This window comes from Mixophyes fleayi, chromosome 7 (assembly GCF_038048845.1).
Source record: "Mixophyes fleayi isolate aMixFle1 chromosome 7, aMixFle1.hap1, whole genome shotgun sequence".
NCBI lineage: Eukaryota > Metazoa > Chordata > Amphibia > Anura > Limnodynastidae > Mixophyes > Mixophyes fleayi.
This window is the reverse complement of record NC_134408.1, coordinates 103,801,838-103,825,553: the sequence shown is the minus strand read 5'-3', so window position 1 is coordinate 103,825,553 and position 23,716 is coordinate 103,801,838. Positions and strand designations below refer to the sequence as shown.

The 23,716-nt window shown below is 38.0% G+C and overlaps 2 protein-coding genes across 5 annotated transcripts in view; both read left to right on the top strand.

Annotated features, from left to right (window-relative positions):
- The window catches only part of C7H2orf80 (chromosome 7 C2orf80 homolog), an 88,960-nt gene extending 79,613 nt beyond the window's left edge, over positions 1-9,347 (top strand). For 3 of the 4 annotated variants that reach the window (XM_075180236.1, XM_075180238.1, XM_075180237.1), the window contains 2 exons: positions 1,123-1,205; positions 7,838-9,347. In XM_075180236.1, the coding sequence (XP_075036337.1) occupies positions 1,123-1,205; positions 7,838-7,921 (167 nt within the window). In that variant the 3' untranslated portion in view covers positions 7,922-9,347. Of the gene's footprint in view, positions 1-1,122; positions 1,206-5,737; positions 5,832-7,837 lie in introns of all 4 variants that reach the window. The other variant, XR_012678280.1, reaches the window with a different exon arrangement.
- A 9,135-nt stretch (positions 9,348-18,482) lies between these two features.
- LOC142097016 (gamma-crystallin-1-like) lies at positions 18,483-23,457 on the top strand. Its single transcript, XM_075178629.1, has 3 exons — positions 18,483-18,491; positions 20,613-20,855; positions 23,185-23,457. The coding sequence occupies exons 1-3, from the start codon at positions 18,483-18,485 to the stop codon at positions 23,455-23,457; spliced, it is 525 nt and encodes a 174-aa protein (XP_075034730.1).
- Positions 23,458-23,716: the final 259 nt, after the last annotated feature.

Genomic DNA, 23,716 nt, shown 5'->3' with positions numbered 1-23,716 from the left:
AGCAAAGCTATATCTGCTTTAGACTTATTAAGATATGTCAGTAGCTTTTTCCGCTTAATAGGTGAGTTAATACCTCCCACGTTCCATGAGCAAAATATCAACGCAGCCATTTAACTCTCATACTTTTGTGTTATAATTGTTGGGCTGAGGACTCTCCCAAATAAAATAGCGCATGTTACCAAAGGAATTTTGATCGGACACTTTTTTTTTTTTACATTATATAGAAAGACAACTATCTTTGGGAGAAGGTGGGGATAAATACAAGGAGCATAACAATACATTGACCCAGTATGAGTCGCAAAAACAACCTTTATAGCCCCCGAAATCCTTCGGGTGAGGAGAATTGAACTGTCTGGTTGGTGTATTGTCAGCAAGGGAAATGAAAAGAAAAACAATGACAAATAAAGATAGAAAAGTACAATCAACATTAAAGCTTGGAAGCAAACTTAGTGAAGGAGGGAGGGAACCCACTCTGTTTGTGGGAAGAAATACTTACACAACAATAATAATATATTGCATTGGGATTAAATCTTAGCTATGCAACCCAGGCACCGTATAGTTAGAGATAACGTAAAAGGTGTATAGTAAAACAACTGCAGTATCGATACAAAATCTAGATCCATTCAACAATAATGTATCAATATCACAACAATATCATTACCAATGGTCCAGCATTATAGATTAAAACATTCTCGATTAATATATTCTTTGGCCAGATTACGACAGACAGTATCGTAGTAATCCTGAACAACCCTAGGGTCAGCTCCGTATAACCAGATCAGAATATGTCCACAATACTTCTCAGATGCAGGGTAACTTTGCCAGACAACAGAAACAAAACAAAACATACATATGATAGAGAAATGCGGTCAGAAAGGCATATTTACGCGTTTGGGAAACCAACTAGCGGCTTTTCTCAGTAATAGTGTCCGATCTGTGGATGTCAACGATAATCTCAGGATCTAATCAGTCTTGTTGACCTGGTGACTCGATTTCCGCATCCAGTAGAAGCACATATTTTAAACGATAAATTCCTCTGTTATAACTTATTTATTTTTTGTCTAACAGCAACAATTGCTTAAACATGATTTCTCAAACTTAGAATTATATTTTCTCTTTCAGGTGCTAGATTGTGTAAGACTTCTGGTAGAAATGAAACCATTTCACCACAAACTCAAGTTTCAGATACAGATCAGCATGAAATAGTAAGTCTCACAGGAATTGTTTGGTAACCCATTGATCCATCCATGCCATGATATTTAGTCCATTGTAATTTTGGATTTTCTGTACATTTTATTAGCACCATGTTTCTGAATGTGGCTGTGTTACAAAATTATACCTTAAGTACTCAATAAAACACAAAATGGAATTACAATATATTGCATAATCACTTTTTCATTTAATTAGGGTATATTCATCTTATTGTATTCATTCCTCATGTCCTGATTTTAGACTTATCATCACTTTATACTAGAGATGGGCGGGTCCGGTTCTCCGAGAACCGAACCCACCCGAACTTTGGGTATCCGAGTACCGAGCTGAGCAGCTCGGTACTCTCCCGCCCGTTCCGAATCCAAATTGAGGCTGAACGTCATTGTGACGTCGTCGGATCTCGGGGCTCGGTTCTCGCGATACTTCAACTTTATAAATACACGCCTCCACAGCAATCCATCGCCATTTGACAGAGGGAGAGAGCAGGGTGTAGTCATAGGCTAATTAGAGCAGGGACAGAGAATACAATATTGTTCTTGCAATTGCTCTAACCAAAATCGCTAGTGCAGAGAGGAGGATAGAGGTTTATTATTTTTTCTTCATATTTGGCACTCCCCAGCGCTTTTGGGGTGTCCCCCATAATTGTGCATAAATATTTCTGGCTGTCAAAAGTCATATCTGTCAGCAGTATCTACTAAATAATTTTTAGCACTCCTCAGTGCTTTTGGGGTGTCCTCCCTAATTGTGCATTAATATTTCTGGCTGTCAAAAGTCATATCTGTCAGCAGTATCTACTAAATAATTTTTAGCACTCCTCAGTGCTTTTGGGGTGTCCTCCCTAATTGTGCATTAATATTTCTGGCTGTCAAAAGTCATATCTGTCAGCAGTATCTACTAAATAATTTTTAGCACTCCTCAGTGCTTTTGGGGTGTCCTCCCTAATTGTGCATTAATATTTCTGTCTGTCAAAAGTCATATCTGTCAGCAGTATCTACTAAATAATTTTTAGCACTCCTCAGTGCTTTTGGGGTGTCCTCCCTAATTGTGCATTAATATTTCTGGCTGTCAAAAGTCATATCTGTCAGCAGTATCTACTAAATAATTTTTAGCACTCCTCAGTGCTTTTGGGGTGTTCTCCCTAATTGTGCATTAATATTTCTGGCTGTCAAAAGTCATATCTGTCAGCAGTATCTACTAAATAATTTTTAGCACTCCTCAGTGCTTTTGGGGTGTCCTCTCTAATTGTGCATTAATATTTCTGGCTGTCAAAAGTCATATCTGTCAGCAGTATCTACTAAATAATTTTTAGCACTCCTCAGTGCTTTTGGGGTGTCCTCCCTAATTGTGCATTAATATTTCTGGCTGTCAAAAGTCATATCTGTCAGCAGTATCTACTAAATAATTTTTAGCACTCCTCAGTGCTTTTTGGGTGTCCTCCCTAATTGTGCATTAATATTTCTGGCTGTCAAAAGTCATATCTGTCAGCAGTATCTACTAAATAATTTTTAGCACTCCTCAGTGCTTTTGGGGTGTCCTCCCTAATTGTGCATTAATATTTCTGGCTGTCAAAAGTCATATCTGTCAGCAGTATCTACTAAATAATTTTTAGCACTCCTCAGTGCTTTTGGGGTGTCCTCCCTAATTGTGCATTAATATTTCTGGCTGTCAAAAGTCATATCTGTCAGCAGTATCTACTAAATAATTTTTAGCACTCCTCAGTGCTTTTGGGGTGTCCTCCCTAATTGTGCATTAATATTTCTGGCTGTCAAAAGTCATATCTGTCAGCAGTATCTACTAAATAATTTTTAGCACTCCTCAGTGCTTTTGGGGTGTCCTCCCTAATTGTGCATTAATATTTCTGGCTGTCAAAAGTCATATCTGTCAGCAGTATCTACTAAATAATTTTTAGCACTCCTCAGTGCTTTTGGGGTGTCCTCCCTAATTGTGCATTAATATTTCTGTCTGTCAAAAGTCATATCTGTCAGCAGTATCTACTAAATAATTTTTAGCACTCCTCAGTGCTTTTGGGGTGTCCTCCCTAATTGTGCATTAATATTTCTGGCTGTCAAAAGTCATATCTGTCAGCAGTATCTACTAAATAATTTTTAGCACTCCTCAGTGCTTTTGGGGTGTCCTCCCTATTTGTGCATTAATATTTCTGGCTGTCAAAAGTCATATCTGTCTGCAGTATCTACTAAATAATTTTTAGCACTCCTCAGTGCTTTTGGGGTGTCCTCCCTAATTGTGCATTAATATTTCTGGCTGTCAAAAGTCATAACTGTCAGCAGTATCTACTAAATAATTTTTAGCACTCCCCAATGGTTTGCGCTCAGAATGGATTCAAAGCAGTCCACATATGATCTGAATGAGCAACCAGGTTCTGTCACCAGTCCTGGGGGTAAATGTATCAAGCTGCGAGTTTGCAACTCCAGCGATTTTCTCAGGAGAGTTGAAACTAGCCGATGTATGAAGCTGAGATTTCATGCAAAATCGCCAGAGTTGTGCTTCTGTCAAAATCGCTGTTTGCAAAATCGCCAGAGATCAAACTCACCACTGTTTGCCACTGCAGCTATACAGCTCTCAAATGTATGAAGCTGCGAGTTAGCAAACTCAGGAGAGTTTGCTTCAAAACACGCCAGATACAACACGCTGCTTGCTAGCAGCGTGTTGTACAAACACATCACTGTTACACTGCCCTGGCAGTGTTAAAATGTTAAAGAACAGATAAAAGTTGAAAAAAAAAAAAAGTGTGAGGTCCCCCCGCTATTTATGCTAAACCCTAGTGCTGCCTGACTAGTGCTGGTCCCGTGAAAATCGGGGAAAAATTTTGCGTGGGGTTCCCCCGATTTTCACTTTACAAGCACTAGGCAAACCAGCCAGGGTTGGCGGCACTATAGCAGGGGGACGCGCGGCAGGGGTCCCCCTGCCATAATGACTAACCAACCCTAGACTGTTCAACGCTGGGCTGGATTCCCTAGGGAGTGGGGTCCGCTGAAAAAAACGAGTGGGCCCCCCCCCCCTAGAAAGAACCAGCCCAGTGCTGATAGCACTAGGGCTCTTCCTACCACCCCTGGGCTGTGGGTAGTAGGGTAATACGGCGTAAAGTAGTTAAAAAAACAAACTGACACCAATTTTGTTTGTGGAACTACAAGTCCCAGCCAGCCAGGTTGCCAAAAACAGTGTGGCCATGCTGGTGCTTGTATAACTACAAGCATACCCACGGCAGCCAGGGCATGTTGGCACTTGGAGAACCACAAGTGCCAACATGCCCTGACATCCCTGGCTTGCTGGGCCCTGTAGTTCCACAAAGAAAAAAGTTTACAAAGCCACAACACCCTCTTATAAACCACATACATTTAATAAAAATAATAAAACCCACAATAAAGACACTAACCACCCTCTTTTAAACCACAAGTATTTATTAAAATAATAAAACCCAAATACTTACCGATGATGCCTTCTTTCTTGCTCCAATGTCACTTATTATTTGTAAATCCATCTTGCCGGCTTGCCCCAGTCCCAGCCATTGATACCTCCATAAAGAAATCTGTGCCATCAGGAACTCTTCGCCCAGAAGGGGCACATATTTGTACATCCCGAATCTTGAGTCTTGATTGAAGATAAAAATAAAAAAAAGCCAGGAGCCGCCGCAAACACCTCCTACCTAGTAGGAGGTCCGTTTCGCAATGCGAGCTAACTACTGTATTATGGTATTTTCCCACAGTAATACAGTAAATACAGCGGGTTAACTTCCCTTTACAATGCAGCGCCGCTTGAAATGTAATCGCGGAAGAGGCTGAACACGCGGGTGTTGAAGAACCCGCATATTGATACATTTACCCCCAGATCATCCTATTTTATACCGTGTTACACTTTGTGATACATTACCTAACCTCACACTAGATCAGGAGGATCCTAATGTCATCACAGATCTCTATGGACAATTTACATACTGCTCTTGACCTGAGCATAAGGGCTAGAACTCAGTGATGTCACCAATTCTAGTTTTATTGGGGATGTAGTGGTTTGGGTTAAGATATATTAATTATATTTCAGATGTACATCCACTATAACACCAAACAAAATAACTATTTGCTTTGATTCTCCCAAAAACATATTAGTAGTACAGAATGGATCTGCCTCACTCTCCTCTGTACTCCACCAGCTAATGTTGACACAACCACCATCACTGGACTCTGTTCGCTCCCCATTAATAGGATTTTGGGGACTGTAGGCTTCCATATTTCACCATTACAACCACATCAAAGCCTGGACCCATGTCACACAAAGTAACTCAAACACACTACTGGTAATAATGCAGCTGTTTTTATTTTGCATAAATAAAATTAAAATAATGCATACCTGTGTGGCAGATCAGAGGAGCCAATTTAATAACCTTTCTGTGTAAATTGTCACACTGTCTGGGGAGGGGAGACTTACGTAGCTTGCGACATGCCATGTCACATGGCAGTTAAGTGACGTGTCTGCTGCTGATTGGTAATAGTTCCACCTTTCTTACTAATAGGCAGATACTTGTTACCAGGTTATGCCATGAATCACATCCTTCCAAGTCGGCAGGGCAATTGCATCATCAAGCCCCTGCTGCTCGGTTTAATGAGGTAGGTAGGCGCTCTCTGGGATCATTGCCTGCTCTCTCTTCCTAATTTAAGTCTCCTGGACATTCCTAGAGAGTAGGCAACCATGGTTAATTGTACTATAATCAGTGAACATGATATGTCATGTGGGTGTACAGTGCCAACAACAGTGTCTGTTGAAATTGTACTCAATTGTTGATTTGATTTAGTAACTACTATAAGTTTATGGCTGGTCTTATTTATGGCAGGATTGCACTTAAACTGTTATTGTAAGGGTTACATTTATAAAATAATAGACAAAGTCTATTTTGCAATTTTAACCACCTACATATTATGCTTTGTGAGATATATATATTTGCTAGCAGTGGTAAAAATGGAAATTTAGAAGTGGCAGTTTGGAAAATGTAACTGAATGCCAAGTAGCCACCTAGCCCCAAATCTTCAGGTAATTTGATAGGTCTAAATTAACTTTAACCCTAATTGTACATGTATTTTAATACTATTTTGTAAATTAAATAGCTATAGTGATGCAAAGTTATCCACCTTTATCATGTCTCACAGCTATGGGACACACACAGGAAACAAAGATCTGGCTCTATCACTATAGTAGTAAAATGTTTATTTTACCTCTGTGTGAGATGAATTCTGAGCATGGCATGTAGAAGAAATAAACAGGTTTAATTCACTCTGCTGAAAAATCCCTAAATTGAATCTTCACCAGAACATCAATTTAAGGTGAATTAACTTTGATCTTACATTGTGTCTCTATCACTGACTGCATTATATAAGTGCCACACATTTTTGAAAAAAACTATTTTCAAATATAGCAATTGATTTCCAAGAGGTAAACACCAGGGGGAAGGGCCTATATGACTTACTGACATATACCGGCCCACTTCAGCCACTGTTGACTAGTGTATTTAGCACTTATCCTTCCTGACTTTCCATCTTCAGGAAAATCTCTATTGTAGTACCCCATTAGAGCTTCCCAAACCCAACCTCATCAGGTTTCAACTGAGTAGTGTGAATGGCTTTTCAGAATGCTCGTTCCACCCAATGACATTAGCCAGAAGGTGTGACAGTGAAGGCCAGGAGCAGACAGAGTACTTCATATGCCTGGGTCATAGAAGATGGAGAGACTGCTGCAAAGATAAGGGCTAGATACACTCATCTTCAGAGTGTATCTAGCAAATGATTAGGTACAGGATTGGGGTTATATATGCAAAATATACACTTATGGCCTATTTGCACTTATAATGCCTATACAATAGATCCTTGAATGTGTGACAAACAACAACTTACGTAGTCATCTGCGTCTCCAGAAACACAGACATTATTGACACTCTAGGGATCATTAACAAACTGCAACATATGCTGCAATACATTTTTTCATTTGTGGAAATGCGCCTAAGTGTCCATCTCACACATCACACAGAGCTTGACCACAGAATGGTTTTTGAATCCGGCCCTGGTAAAGCACTTTGTGTGACCATTTATGGAAAATGTGCCTCGTGGAAAGAATAAAATTATTAAGACCACCCCTTAATTATTTTCTTTTTTTTATCCTAAAATACTGCTGAGCTTAGCATAATTTATGAGTGGACATCAGACTGCCTTTATTACATGTGTCACTTTTATGTGTTTCAAAGTTTTTATTGCACTATCCATAGTGTGTGACACATCTGATGATGTAAGAACCTAATCCACATACAGATATTATGTATTCTGTTTAATAAGATCTTCTGCACCAATAAAGTGGGAAATCACATTCTACATTATAAGTTATGGCTTCCTACTCTTTATCATTTGTGCTGCTGTGGTGAATGGTTTGAGCCGCTTTGAATAAAAGCACCAGCGATAAATTATTGTAAGTGAATGGGGTATATATAATTAACTCACTCTTATAATGATTTGCTTGGTGGAACATTAAAAACTATTAAACATCTTTATCCTTAAGAAAGGGACTTTCACTAGACTTCAGTGTGAAAACCATACTACATTTTTGTAAAGTCTCCTGTTTTGCTTCATAGAGTCCTGATGGGGAAGAAACATCAACTGAATCTGAGACTGGAGAGGACACTATCGCTAAAGCTGAAATTGATATAGACTCATAAAGATCCAGAAAACATATTTAATAAATATTTGTCTTGTTGCTCTTTAATTGTGCAAGAGTTTAGAATGTCTTTGTTCAAAATATGCATCCCTATACACTATACTACAATGTGTGTTATTATTTGTGTGTGTTTTAGGCATTCTTTTTTACATGAACTCTTAGGTGAAATGGTAATTTACTTATATATAGATGGATATGGAAAAGCTTTGTATATACTTATGCAATGCAAATTTATTACCATTATCAAAATATTATTTACTGTGTACTTGGAGAGGTGGGAATTCTATACAACTGGTACAAATTTAAGTTAATGTAAGATGTGATTTACTTAAGGCACTGTTTTTGGCATTGCATGCAGTTTTCTTTTTTTCAGCTGTTTGCATATTTATTCAAGTATGTGCACATGCATGCAAAACCTCCAATGAGGTACCTGGCTAGCAGCACTCGTCAAAAGATTTACAGGTGATTTTATTAACCTGGCAGCCAGATATTTTACATTGTAAAGTCTGCTTTTAAGGTGTATCTCATATTGCACATATAAGTGTATTAAAATATATTTTGTATTTTTTTTGCATTTCAGTATAAGGACCTGTATAGCAAATAGTTGATTATTTTATGTCTGTTTTGAATAATGAGTGGAAATTGCTGTTCTGGTTTTACTAAGTATAATGTATAAGTTGTGTAAATCGTTCTTTGCATCCTCAGATTCAACAGCTAATAGCAGTATGCACTGTTACATGAGTGTGGTTTCTTCCCAGGAGGGGATGAAACCACATTGGTAATGAAGAATACTTTTTTACACTTTAACAAAATATTCTATGTATATACTTACACTACAATACTAAATATAGTATTAAATAAAGTATATTGACAGTAGAAGTCACAGACCACAGTGACCAAATAAAAGCACAAGGCTGCAGTCCAAAGATCTCAGAAATCCGAGGTGATTTCTAATATCCATAATAATTTACAACAGGGGATGCATTATTCCTTATAATACATACGATTTCTTGATTTTAAGCAATTACATCAGAACTCACTGTATGTACTGATATTATTAACAGGAGGTTATACATATATTAACACCACTTGTGTAATATAAAACTATATTAATTATCACTTGAGCCTGTTTGACATGTTTGTGACAAAGGGTTTATCACAAGACAATCGTCTGTTTTGTTTAAAATTGATTAAACTCCCTCTTTTTTTTTATATCACTGTCACTATTAATTCAAAATTCACCTACAGAAATTGAGTCACAGTCTGATTATGCTATCCCTCGCCAACATTGCAAATCATTCTAAGTATGATTTATCTTGTTTTGTTCAATTCAATTACTCGAGTTGGTACACATCTCCATAAGTAAGCCATAGATTTAATAAAAAAGATTGATAACACTAAGTATACGCCAGCGCACAGTATTAGATTTTCTGTATATTAAATATGTGTCTATGAAATGCTTAGATTTATCCTGTTTCATACATTACCTCTATGTATTTAGCAATGCCAATGTTATGTCACTGTCCAATTTAAAAACATGACCTGTTGGTAATTCTTAAGGACTGGGTTTGAGCACTTCTACCCTTCTGTCTCAGCAGGACATCCTTAATCACACCTTAAAACTGTCATGAGCCGCCGCACTACTCGCTACAGCTCGGTTGTTCCCCCTGCTCGCATCCTGGCTGCCTATTTGACAGCCGAGAAGTCACTTCCGACCAGGCTGTCCTTGTCACTTAGACAGTGGCCGGGATGCTCCTGTCAGTCTGCCACGTCTTAGCACTAAGGCAGACTGCTGGGGCGCATGTGTGGGGAACTAATTAAGTAGTCCCTGGCCTCCATCTGATTGGCCATCAGCACTATTTAAGGCACAGAGGTAATAGCTTTTGTGATCTACATTACTGACCTGCTCCAGGATTTTCCTGTGTATACTGTGCCCATGACTTTTGTTGGGACCTCTGCCTGAATACTAAGCTTTACCTGTTTGCTTGTTGCCTTGACCTCTGCCTGTATACTGGACTTTGCCTTGGACCCAGGACGTATTGGACCGTTCCTGGATTGGCTGCTTTCTCCCGGAACTCCTCCTGCCTCCGGTGCTACAGTCTCTAAACATAAGCTCCTACTACTTAGGAGTTGAGACCTGGGGGCATCCGAGTACCTGTGAGAAATACTAGCTCAACGGGAAAGGCAGCTGCTATATGAAGAACTCTACTGTCTGTTCTAGGAGTTCATGTTTGAGACACTAGCCATGACGAAAATAACTTAATCACACTTTATATGTGAAAAATAATCACTCTATTTGAACAAATGCCATATGTGAACAAATATATATATATTATGTATATTTTTTTCATTTACAAAATATATATTAGTAATAATTTTAGTTTTAACTTTCCACATAAAAAATTAGATGGTGTCCTCAAGCAAGTCTATTTATTGCAGTATTTTTCCAGGCATGTCATTATTTATGTAATCTCTTGCTGCAGGTCCGGCACATAAGTACTCTGGCAGTGTTTTCTAACTTCAGCAGTAGCTGTATAAGAAACAAACTGAACATTTTATTGTTGCATTCATGATTCCCCCCCCCCCCCCTTATTAGTCATTATGTAATTATACAATAGATACGCCACTTTGCTGATTGGGCATTTGCTGGTTGGCGTGGCTTTTTAGGATAAAGCATAACATAATACACGGCAAGCAAAGTAAACAACTACAAAATGTATGAAGTTACACCTACACCATCAATTGCATTGGCCAATATTGATCAAAGGCATGTAGTGTTATGCCTACAGATAAAGGCAAGCTTAGAAAAGGGGATGCTTTTTTGAATTTACTTTCAACCACCTCAACAGCAGCCTTTTGTCACCTCTGCTTTTTTTTTTTTTATACATGGCTGCAAATGGACGCACTATGAACTGGGTCGGTGGCTCTTGGAATAGAATAATTTTCAAACAGGAAAGACAGAAACAAAAAGAATTCTTTGAAAGAAAGAAGCTCAAATCAAAATTGAAGCTGTTAGAATCTGCATCTCCTAAAAACACATTGCTCATTTTTCTGGTACGTCTAATCTTGGGTGGCTGGGTTATAATGATTCTACCTGTATAACGGTATTACACTATTTGGGTCTCTTCTTTCTTCATATGAGTACACAAGACTACAGTGGATCTACTGGTTGTGGTTACTTTGTTTGTTTGTATATGTTACTTGTGGAGCAAAACTCATTGTTCTGCATAGACGTCCAGGGGGTTGGACCCAAAGATAATGATGTGGGTCCTGCTACAGAGTCATGCCAAACAAAATCAGGTAATTATCGTATGATCTAAAATACTAAAATATAGGCTATAACAAGACTAGAACTGTTACTTATTCTGGCCGATTGTGCAATTTCACCTAATATACCTATTTAAATTGACTAAATTGTTTTGAAAAACAAAGTCAAAAATTTGTAATTTTGGTTATCATTATTGCCACCTTGCCTTTGTGCTAATTTATGCCATATGCTTATGTCATCACAAAAGAGTCATGGACACTACTTGTGCATTTGGCTACCAGGCTATGAATTAGGAGAGATGCATGTAACCTGAACATATGAAAAAAGATTTATTTCTTTTTGGTAGTATCAGTGCTAAATGAGATCCATTCACTTCTCTTATGATGTCTGGAAAACCTGAAGTGGAACTGCTTTTTTATGGGCACATTGGGTTCTTCATCCAATGGCAGATTCATAAATTGGTTGCTGTGCAACAGGAACACCTGCAGTACCCGCTAACATACTCGACTTAGTCTTAGACATTCCTATTGTGACAGACACTGAGGCCTGGAAAGATCCAGATGCACAGAAATGTGACACAGCCAACAATTTAGTCACCACTTGCACTAATGTTGATCATAGGATCTAGGTCACTCTGCACAATTTACAGAGTGTCCATGATGACCTAAGTTGGTAGCCTAGAGCAGCGTTTCACCTTTGCCTCCGGTATTCCAAAGAGGCTTCCATGTGACCTATAGACATGCTCCCTGGGCCAGCGATGTTGTTGGCGTTACCGGCGGTGAAGATGACAATGTCTTTTATCTATATGTAGGGCTACTTCTCCCAGAATGTTCTAACTGTCATGAAAATGACACAAAAAATTAAGATGGCACTACCAAATACTAGTTTACATTTTTTCCAAATAAAATAACCAATAGCATATTTTAGGCAAAAATATGAAAGTCCTAACAAAAAAGTCAAATTTATCACCAAACAAACCTTATACTTATTATACTTAGAGGAAACATATATAAAAAATGTATAATAACCGGTAGTAATGCTGCCATGTTTGATTTTGAAATGCTCAAAATTTCTACAACATGGCATAATGTTTCGAAAAGTACACTTTCAAGTGTCAATAGCTGCAGGTGTAGAAGCTACTACTGTTTAGTTTAGCGGTGGCTTGTTCTTTGAGTGCCGCCATCATATTCTCTGTCCCTGTTGCTCTAGTTGCAAGACAGCAGTCATGCTTGTTCAGTGTTAATGTGATCATGTGGCTGTCCAAATAGAAAGCTGGGTAGGGGGCTCCTTCCTAGGAATGTCCTTTATTGGTCTTTGTTCCTTTATAGGACACAGAGACAGAGCCTCCCTAGCGGTTATAGTGTTCCCCACACTGACTGCCCGTGATGAGTTCTAGACTCTGCTATTATTTATGTGGATTGCTTCCTGGTTTGACCCCTTACCTGTTACTGGATTTTGCTACTTGGATTGCTGCCTGGATTGACTCCTTGCCTGTTACTGGACATTGCTATTTTGTATTGCTGACTGAATATATACGTTTGCTCGTGTACTGCACTCTACTGTTTGGTCATGCATCTGCTTCTAACCATTAATGTCACTTCCACTAGGATCCCTGGATCGGCCTTTGGTTTTGGAGCAGCACTGTGCCTCCCTATTCTCCAGTCACTTACCAGGTCATTTACTACTTTTCATACAGATATCCCTAATCTTTTTATATATCTATGATACAGAGTAGTAAGATAAATTATTACTATTTTGAGTTGAAATCCTTAGGAAAACCAAATACCATGAAACACATTCCAGGGAAAAGGTGTTGGTAGAGTTAAAGGCCTCTTCAACATCAGTTCTAATAATTTATCTAGCATATTAGGGTACAAAACAGCATACACAAATGCATTATACTTGTGAAACATAGTTACAATGTATTGTGTGAACAAAATAAATAACATTTCCATACATCCAGTAAAACACTCCATTATGCCAAAACTGGCACAAACATGCATGTTTTATATCAACTGATATAGTTGCGCTTAATGTATGCAGTGGTCTCAGCTGTGTAGGTAACACACGAATTATCCTATCTGAAGGGATGAGGTAATGTTGCTGTTTGTAATCATCATCATCCTGAATTTACACCTGCCCTGTAGCAGGTGCAAAAGATCTTTGTCTTAATAGGCGTATATACCCATAACTGCAGGTCTGCATGAGTCGCATTTGTGTAAACATGCCCTTACTGTATTTGGCCAAAGCTAGAACGCACATTCCCTCCCCTGTTCTGCCTCTTCAGTCGTAGTGTGTTATAAGTGGCAGACACACATAATTCTGCAATCACAGAGCAAAATTTATACGACAACTAGAGAAGAACTCATCCTGCATCAATCCCATATTCACTTCCTTTCTGATCTGAGAAGCAAGGAGCGAAGCTACAGAACGGAGCCGAAGATCGCAATTAAAGGTAAATGAGTAAGCTGTATATAGAAATATGGTGAAGGGGCTGTAAATAGAACTATAGGGAGAGGGCTGTATAGAGAACTGTAGGGAGGGGACTGTAAATAGAACTATAGGATAGAGGTTGTAAATTGAACTATATGTAGGTGGCGGTAAATAGAACTATATGAAGGTGGCTGTAAATTGAACTATAGGGAGGTGGCTGCTAATTGAACTATAGGGGGGCTGTAAATTGAACTATAGGGAGCAAGCTGTATGGAAAACTATAGGTAGGGGGCTGTAAAGAGAACTATAAGGAGAAGGCCACACAGAACTATAGAAGGAGTCTGCAATGAGAGATAGAAGGCAGCTTTGAGAGACATAAAGGGTGCTACAATGAGAGAGATATGGAGTAGGCAAAGGGTGAGACATGGAGAGGGGCAAAGGGAGAGACATGGAGAGGGGCAATGGGAAAGAGATGGAGGGTGCAATGGGAGACATGAGGGTAAGAATAATACACTTTTTCTCTTTCTTTTTTGTGAATGATGACACTATGCCAGTGGTTCCCAAACTCAGTCCTCAGGGACCCCTAACAGTGCAGGTTTTCCAGGTCACAAGTGACATAATTATATCACCTGTGGATCTGTTAGAATGTCAGTCAATAATGAAAACACCTGTGCTCCAGCAGAGAGCTATTTAAAACATGCACTGTTAGGGGGCTGTGAGGACTGGGTTTGGAAAACACTGAACTATGCCCTTAATTTTAGATCATAGAGCCCCCCCCCAAAGCTCTAAACCAGCTCTGCTCTCATGAGACTTCATGCAGTGCTGTTCTGTTTATCCAGACAGATGTCCGCAGCGCCACGGAATCATGATCAAAAGCGCAATTGTCCAGGTAGGAGCAGCAACAAATTATACTGTTTAAGTCTTTTTTAGGGCAGCTTTTTCTTGTTTTTTCTTCATGTAATGGCTTTCATTATCAATATTGGATAATTGGTTTCCTTACATCAATATTACAGAGATGAATGTGCCATAGCAATACCTGATAAGCTGATATGTGCCTGCAAAATACAACCTTCCATCTACAATTGGTCCAAAAAAACCCCACTACAAATTGTAATATTTGTACAAATTGTAATATACTATACAAATTGTTAAGTTAATTGTGCAAAGAAAAGTACATCTGATATAGCAGTAAAATATATTTCATATTGCGGATAATAGTTGTAAAATATGACTCCCCCTACCATTGCATGTTGCATTAGCCCTGCTTATTACCGATGTGGATATGGATAATTCTGCTAATCCAGCCTACTTTAGTGTTGGTCCCTTCTACAGTTGATTTGGTCTCTCCCAATATTTGGCCACTTCCAGATTTTAATTTCCCACTCTACCCCAGCATACAGGTGTGCTTTAGCAAATTCATTTTGCAGTGTGCAATGTTTCATTGCATTCACACAATTTCTTCAGAGGAACAGCCTAATCTGCATTGTTGGATTGCACCAAATGACTAAACCTGCTATCCAAGTGCACTTTTAAAGTGCTCACACCAACAATTAACTGATCTGCAGGTGTGTGACATTCAGATAAACTAATTCTTAAAGGTCCAGGTTTCAAACCAATTTTATCCAATATAGTTCTCACAAAAGAACCATTCAATTAAACTTTCCAAAATCTCAGTCATTACTAGTACACACAAAATAATAATACATTATACGTGACAGCAGCATTGCTACTTAGTCATTATCTTAAACATGTTTACAGAATTAATATGTTGACATTTACTTTGTCACCATTTTTGATGTCAACTGTATAAGTTTCGTCATATTCACCGATATCGTACCCTACCTGGATAAAATTGCTTTGAAACCTGGACTATAAGAGTCCGTTTATCTGAACTTCACACACCTGAAGCTCAGTTAATTGTTCATGTGAGTTCTTTAAAAGTGCAGGCGGATAGCAAGTTTAGCCATTTGGTGTTGAAATCATGTGAATGTGATGAAACTCGTTAGAAAGCTATTTTAAAACAGAGACTGATACACAAGAGTTTGTCCATACTATACAGTCTAGTGGGATTTCATTCCTGTGCAAGGACTCCAGTGAGCAGGAGTGATCGAGGCAATCGAGTATTACATCAGCACCTGGAGAAGTTTGTTTTCAATCACTAAAGACTATAGTAGCAGCTTGAAAGCTAGGCCCAGACCTGAAGCTTAATCCAATGGCTTCCACAAGGAGTCCCATGGAAGATAAGTGCTTTGTTTCTTCTTTTGCAAATTTCTGTCCATTTCAAGTGGTATTTTAAGCCAGTAACTTTACTTTATTTACGTGTGGAACCGATTGCGCTATGGAATTCTCGCTGGCATGTTTATATATTATGCATGAGTGCAGGGCCGTAACTAGGGCTGTGCGACAGGGGCGACCGCCCAGGGCGCAACACTGAAGGGGTGCGCAATTTAGGAATATTTTAGGTTAATTTGGTTAAAATTGAGGGCTAGGGGGGGCAGCATTTGTGTTTCTCGCCCAGGGCGCTAGAATTGTAAGTTACGGCTCTGTATGAGTGACTATTTCATTAAGCAGATGGCTTACAGAATCCCAGATCATATAAACATCCAAGGAACTAATATTCAATGTTTGATGTTCCGATCCCTGACATCATATAAGAGGCCGCTTTTCCATTTAAAGTTTATTACATCCTATAATACACTAAGGACTATCAACAGTTTTCAGAAAATTGTGATTTCTAAGTATTGAGACATCTGTTTTTCTCTGTGGAGTAATCGATAATATTAATACAATGAATTGGTGTGTAGGGTATTGTTCCTTATTATGGGTTTCTAAATATATTCTTATTAAAGTTATTTATTGGATTGTATCCTTTTCCACGAAGCCATTCTTCTGTATACAACACTAATTGTATCTCCAGCACTCTGTAATAATTTATTTGTCTTATACATAATTTAGGGAAGTTCACAGCTGCAGGAGACAGTTAGTAATAATTGAAATTTATGCCTAGGTTACTCAGCACCTGATGACATTTTTGAATTTTATTCTGCTGTTCATCCAGCCTATTTAAGGCTATTTTGAGTGTGGTTTATAAACCAGCTCTTTGTTGCATGCCTGTATGGGTGAGGTATGGCATATCGATGCCGAATACCCCGACTGTTGAAAGTGACTTGAACCAATCACGAAGAAGTAATAAGCCGTCTCCCCTTCATGACGCCATTCACCATGGTGACGGGAATATCGCTGTTATTAACATGGTAATGTAAGTATGTGCCTATGTACAATGTAGTTTACAAAGCCTTCTACATTATACATAGGCGCATACTTACATTACCACGTTAAGAACAGCGATATTTCCATCAACATGGTGAATGATGTCATGAAGTGGAGCCAGCTTATTACTTCTTCGTGATTGGTTCAAGTCGCTTTCAACAGTAGTCGTCGTCGGTGATCGTCGGTAAGAAGCTCTTCGGAATCATCATGTCATGGTAAGTGTTGTCGGGGTAGTCGGCATCGATATGATGACTACCACCAGTCAGTTTCTATACCTGAGAGGTGAGTGCATTTGATTTTAACTGCATTTCAATGTAGTTTGAAGCATATATATTAATGTAGGACTTGCAAACCTTGATGCTGGGTTGCAACTAAAATGTTTTGAACTAATACCTCATACTTTAAGTTTGATAGATACATACAAATTTCCAATAGTAAGGATAAGCTCTGATGACAATTGTGTTTTTGTATGCCTCCATATACGGCATTTACATTGCCATGTGGCTGGTAGTCTGGGCAGTATAGGATGAGAACCCTTAATGCTGGTTTGCAAACTAATACTTTATAATTTAATTCTGCTAGATACATACAGATTTGCAATACTAAGGAAGGATAAGTGCTGACAACAACTTTATACACTCACTTGCCTCTTTATTAAGTACACCTTTCTAGTACTGGGTGGGGCTTCCCTTTGCCCCCAGAACAGCTTGAATTAGCCGTGGCATTGATTCAACAATGGGCTTTAGAGATTCTGGTTCATGTTTATATTATAGTATTAATGCAGTTGTTGTAGATATGTTGGCTGGAAATCTCTCGATCTACCACGTCCCAATGGTGCTCTACTGGATTAAGATCTGGTAACTGTGGAGGCCATTGGAGTTCACTGAAATAATTGTCATGTTCATAGAACCAGCTTGAGAAAATTTGGGCTTTGTGACATTTTCCTGCTGAAAGTAGCAGACTGATAAGCTGTGGCCATAATGGGATGCTCATGGTCAGCAAAAATACTCAGGTAGGCTGTGGAATTTAAACAGTGGTCAGTTGGTATTATTGGGCCTAATGTGTGCCCAAAAAACTTTCCCCACACCAATACACCACCGTTGAAACAAGGCATGATGGATCCATAGATTCATGTTGTTACAAATTCTGATCCTAACGTCTGCATGGCTGCAAATATAAACCTGCCTGATATAACTTGTAGGCCACACAAAAATTTATTCATGCCCTGCAATACATATTGATGCAAGATGTTATGTATATATCTCAGTGTCACAAGATTTTTTTTATGCCAGGTAGTAATATGTCTTTAATGCTGTGTTGCGACATTGCTGATGGATTCACCACACGATAGTCTTTATTTGATAACAAATGAAATGAAAATCCCTTGAACAATGAGTCAATCCCCACTAGATGTTTGTACAAAGAATACACTCTACACTCTACAGAAAACAAAGCAAACTAATTCACCTCTACTGACAGAAAGGGGCCTCACTTGCTTTCTGTGCACTTTTTGTTGCCTATAGTTCTGAGTATATATAAGGGACAGCTGCTAGTAAATCACTATGATTAACAGACCAGCAAGTCGACTGAAATGGGAAAGGTAAGATAAACATTCAGGATATGCTGGGTGCTTTCATTAATGACATTCCATATGCTATTGTATCAAATTAAATATAAGGCACACATAATATTATACCATACAATAATCAGTTTACACAGATAATGACTTCAATAGTAACACGCAATAAAATATTTTGCATGTAAAGACAAAGAATAAAAAAACAACAAAAAACTGCAATGTATAATGATCCTGCCATTCTACAGTAGTATCAGTTTAGGACTTAAGTAGCTTAGATTTTTTTTTCAATAACAGTCATTGAATTATTTTGCTAGCCAACGTACAAAAGTAAGCTTAAATATGTAAATAGTCATTCAATATGTATTTAATGGCATTTCTATAAAATTTCTACCTCCAGTACTTAACAGTAATATTAATAATTTTTGTATGTTTAATAGTTTCTGTATGTTATCAGAGCACAAAGTATTTGGAACAGTACTGTATGTGTGAGTATCGAGGTGCAGAATGGTTGAGATTAATACCTCGTTTCATCAAAGTGTGGACTATAAAAACATATACTTTTTCTAGCCCTCTAGTTCCCCATATTTGTTAATTATATTTAAACTTCTTTATATTGTCAACATGGCTTTCTTATCTTGTGTATGCTTACAGACTAGTCCATTGGCTCAGCCTAGGCAGAAGAATTATTGTTCACAAAATTCTTGTATCAATGTACATCACACCAGGGGTTCTTATATGTTAAGATAGGGAAAAGGTCCACAGATAGAACTCCTTGTTTAACACTATATTGTGTTTTTAAATGTTATGTGTCTGAATTGGGATCTCTCCTGTTTAAACAACTCTGCTCTATAGCGATAAAACAATACCTGTCCCCATTTGTATCCATAGCAAATCATCTGCTCTCTGTGAAAAGGTTAAAACAGAAAAGGACCAGTCAGGCAGGTACTCCTCAGAAAGCCATTTTCTCTGGAAGACAGCTCCCCAAAGCAGCAAATTGGCATTCACTACCCATTGATAGTTAAAATCAAGCTGGCGTTGAGATCAGAGGCGGAATTAGTGAGCTGTGGGCCCTAGTGCAGGGAAGCAGGGAGGAGGAAACCGGGGCCCACAGCTTGCTAGTTTTCTGTGCAGTGGGCTCCATTATCTCCATGGGCCCTGGGGCACTGCACCTGCTGTACCAATGCCAGTTCCGCCACTGGTTGAGATTTGGGTCTCTGCTAGGTGACAGGGAAGGAAAAATCGGTCCATGGAGTACTCCCCTTGTTCTGATCTACCTCTCCAGGTCTTGGGAAACTGTTATTGTCACTCCCCCAAAAGCGGAGTAACAATAACCCGGGACTACATCTGCATCTCAGGAGAAGCTTGGATTAACAGCACCCCCTGAGAGAGGATAGGATACTGGTGGGGTATTTATATTATACCCTGTATGTTGTCTGTGCCAGATTATAGTGCTATTTATTGCAGCTTATTATTTAAATATTCTTATTGCTACCATTTTGTTAAATAAGTCTATTTATTTTTATTTTGGATATTTGTCTGAGTGATTTTGAACCTTGGATGGGTACCGGGTATGCCAGCTGTGCGGTACAGAGCGATATACTGCGTGTGATATATGGTCACACTGTATATGTTATATATTTATATCTATATATTATGCAGTGGGGTTTGAGTACATATTGGTAATAGTTTTATAGCATATCAATTTATATTTTTTTTAATTTAAAGGATCACTAAGCTTAACATATATGCTTATTTTTCTATTCACTTTAATAAAGAGCTATTTGCTTTCATATTACATTAATGATATATTTCTGTGTCAGTATTCACCTCATTAGGCCAACAAATGTTTTCACATTGATACCTTTGCATTGTTTGGAAGTGTCTGAAGTATCTGTACAATTACTTTTCCAGGATGCTACATAACTGTATAAATAATACTCCGGGAAATGAATGTTCATTTGTATTGAAATGATGGGTTTATTGAGAGGATATGTCCAGTGTAAAAATAATCTATTAAAACATGAAAGAAAATAGTTCTGGTCTACAATCATATAAAATCTATAAACCTTAAATAACACATTGGTTTAAATTGTATAATAGTATTCAGCTTGGAGATGTTAATTTTTTTTTTACCCTGCCCAGATCATCTTTTACGAGGACAGAAACTTCCAGGGCCGTTCTTATGAATGTAGCTCTGATAGCTCTGACTTGCTTTCCTTCTTCAACCGTTGTGGGTCAATCCGTGTTGAACATGGAAACTGGATGATCTATGAGTTTCCCAACTACGGGGGGTGTCAGTTTTTCTTAAAGAGAGGTGAATATCCTGATTTCAATCAATGTTTGGGCTTTGGAGACTCCATCAGATCCTGCAGGATTATACCCCAGGTACATTTTTTTTGTTTTGTTAAAAAGCTGTGAATTATTTTGGCATTTAATTATGTTACTAGGAGCAGTTAAGAAAATTTGCACTTGCAATTTTGCAAGAAAATCTAAAGAAATGAATAAATAAATATATATAGCTTAGCTGACAACTGTTGTCCAATGCAGATTTGCTTCTCAACAAGTTGTAAATGTTAAATGCTACTATAACCATCAAAAATCAGTTGGTGAATATACATAAAAGTTTCATAGGCATTAGAAATATATACATTTAAAGCCACAATTGCACATAATTTTTTCCCTTTAAATATCAAGTTATGCTTCATTTTTTTAAATATGCTTTTAAATATGCTTCTTTTTTCTTAGCTGTCCTCCTACAAATCATTATCTCCTTTTCGAAACCTCCCTGGAGGGTGGACAAGTATGGCTCCCAGTCGCACACTCTCAGATTCAGACTCTGCATGTCATGTGAAGGCATGAGGGGAGAAGGAGGGGGGACTTTACGGTTCAGACAGAGCATTTATGGGTGTTACAAAGCCTCTCTGCTCACTGCATCATGTGTTTTGTCACTGTGGTTGCCATGGTAGTCATATAACGCTGTGGAAACTGCAGCATTATAAATCATTAAATCATTAATAGCAGCCTGAAGAAACATACAGAGAAAAATGTTTATTAACAAGATTTTTCTGCCACAGTGATTTATAATAATAAAAAAAAAAAAACACAACTCATGGTTACATGGGATTGCTGCTTTAAGTAGTGATTGCATTGACCTAAAGAGTGAACCATAGAAAAATGTCAATTTACATTAAATTTCTTATTCTTTACCTCTTTATATTGTCATCAATCCTGGACCCTTCTGCATATTTCTTCCTGTCCCACACAAGAAGTAATTTCTCACCATCCAAAACGTATCCATCATATGAAGCTCTGCCCCTTTTTTTATGAAACTGAAGCTCCATCAATTGGCGCAGCTTTACCCAGAATTGGGTGACACCTCAATACACTGGCTTTAGGCGATTCACACCAAAGTGATACATATGCAACCAACTTACTGACCTTTTATAGTAGTTATCTTAAGAGTTTTTTTAGCAGCTTAGTTAGAAGATGTCTCAATGAATTGTAAACGGATATGCTAGCTGCTTCTTTGGTGTTTTTGTCTAACGTTCACAATGAAGACTAGGGGGTAAATGTATTATACTCCGATTTTTTCAAGTCGCCGGAAATCGGCGAGTTTACAGCTGGCTTGTAAAGGCAAGTTTGCCTTTACAAGCCAGCGCCGCTTTAAATGTTAGCTGTAAACTCGCCGATTTCTGGCGACTTGAAAAAATCGGAGTATAATACATTTACCCCTAGATTTTTCATCAATTGGAACCATGGTTCAAGGTAGGGAATGAGCAGGGGGCAGCAAGGTACAATAAACAGTATTCTTATAAGAAATTGTTTATAGGAGGGATGTTCCCTTACACAAGACCTAAACTTATTCAAAACCTTAAAGTACTCCACTCATCCAAAAGTTAAAGATCTCCAGACAACCACATAATCAGCCGCTATATACATAATTGTCAGAAGTGCAGAAGAGGAGAATGAACCTATTAGTTTAATATCTCTAGAATGGTTGGTATCCTAGACATCTGGCACTCCATCCTGCTGATTTGGTGCTTAATATAAATAAGGTACTCTTTAAACATATTTAAGTTTGGATCTATTATAGCATTTCATGTCCTGACATAATTCACTTACTGAGTTCTTTTTATTCAATTTGATTTCTGGGTACTCTTATATTTGACCATTTTGACCCTAGTGATTTATATTTTGTATATTTAAAAATATGTAAAACAGCTGTGCTAATATTTTTCATATTGTAGGGATAGTTTCGCTTTACGAACTACAGACAAAGGGTGAGAGCACTATATACTAAACACATGTACTTTTATGAAATGTTGGTCTACTTAAGTGGGGCACAATAATGTTTATGTACACTTCAGTGAGGCAGCATATTCCCATTGTACTTTCAATGATTTTTGCATGCATTTTTATTGCTAATGTATGCTAGTACATACTGTACCTGTTAGTGACAAATAATTCTCTTACATTGTAGATTGTTTTGGAAAGAGTATGAGACTGAGTATGTGTTTTACAAAACCTAGACACTGTCTCTCTAGGTGGTTTTGGACATGATGTAAAAAGGTAAAAATAAATACATAAAGAGTACCAATATTTTTGAGGTAGGATAGCAATAATATAATTAAAAGTTATTTTATCAGGGAACATAGAGACTAAATAATAATAACCTTTCAGTATTTAATATGTTATTTTATTTACATTACTACAGCAAACTTCATGCAAGATTAAAATTTATGAGAGAGAAGATTTCAAAGGTCAAATGATGGAATTCACTGAAGATTGTCCACAAGTGTATGAGAAATTTCGCTACCAAGACATCCATTCCTGCAATGTTCTTGATGGACATTGGATATTCTATGATGAACCCAACTACAAGGGACGCCAGTATTACCTAAGACCTGGAGAGTACAGGAAATACAGCGACTGGGGTGCAGTGAACAGCAGGGTTGGCTCTTTCAGAAGAGCCACAGACTTTCACTAAATTGCTGAAACAATGCAATATTTTAAATGCTGCTAATAAAAATATTGTACCGTTAAGATTTGAGTGTGTTATAATTCTGACATTACAATTTACAATGAGCATAAGTGGTACAAGTTGCATTTTGGTCCAGCCTGATTGCAATGAGAAAATGTGCTTACTGGGGCTATATGATCCTGACACAAAGCAATGGTGGTTTAGGGGTAGGAAAGTTGTTTGAGCATAGAAAAAAAGTAAATTATAGTTTTGTGTGAGCTGTGTA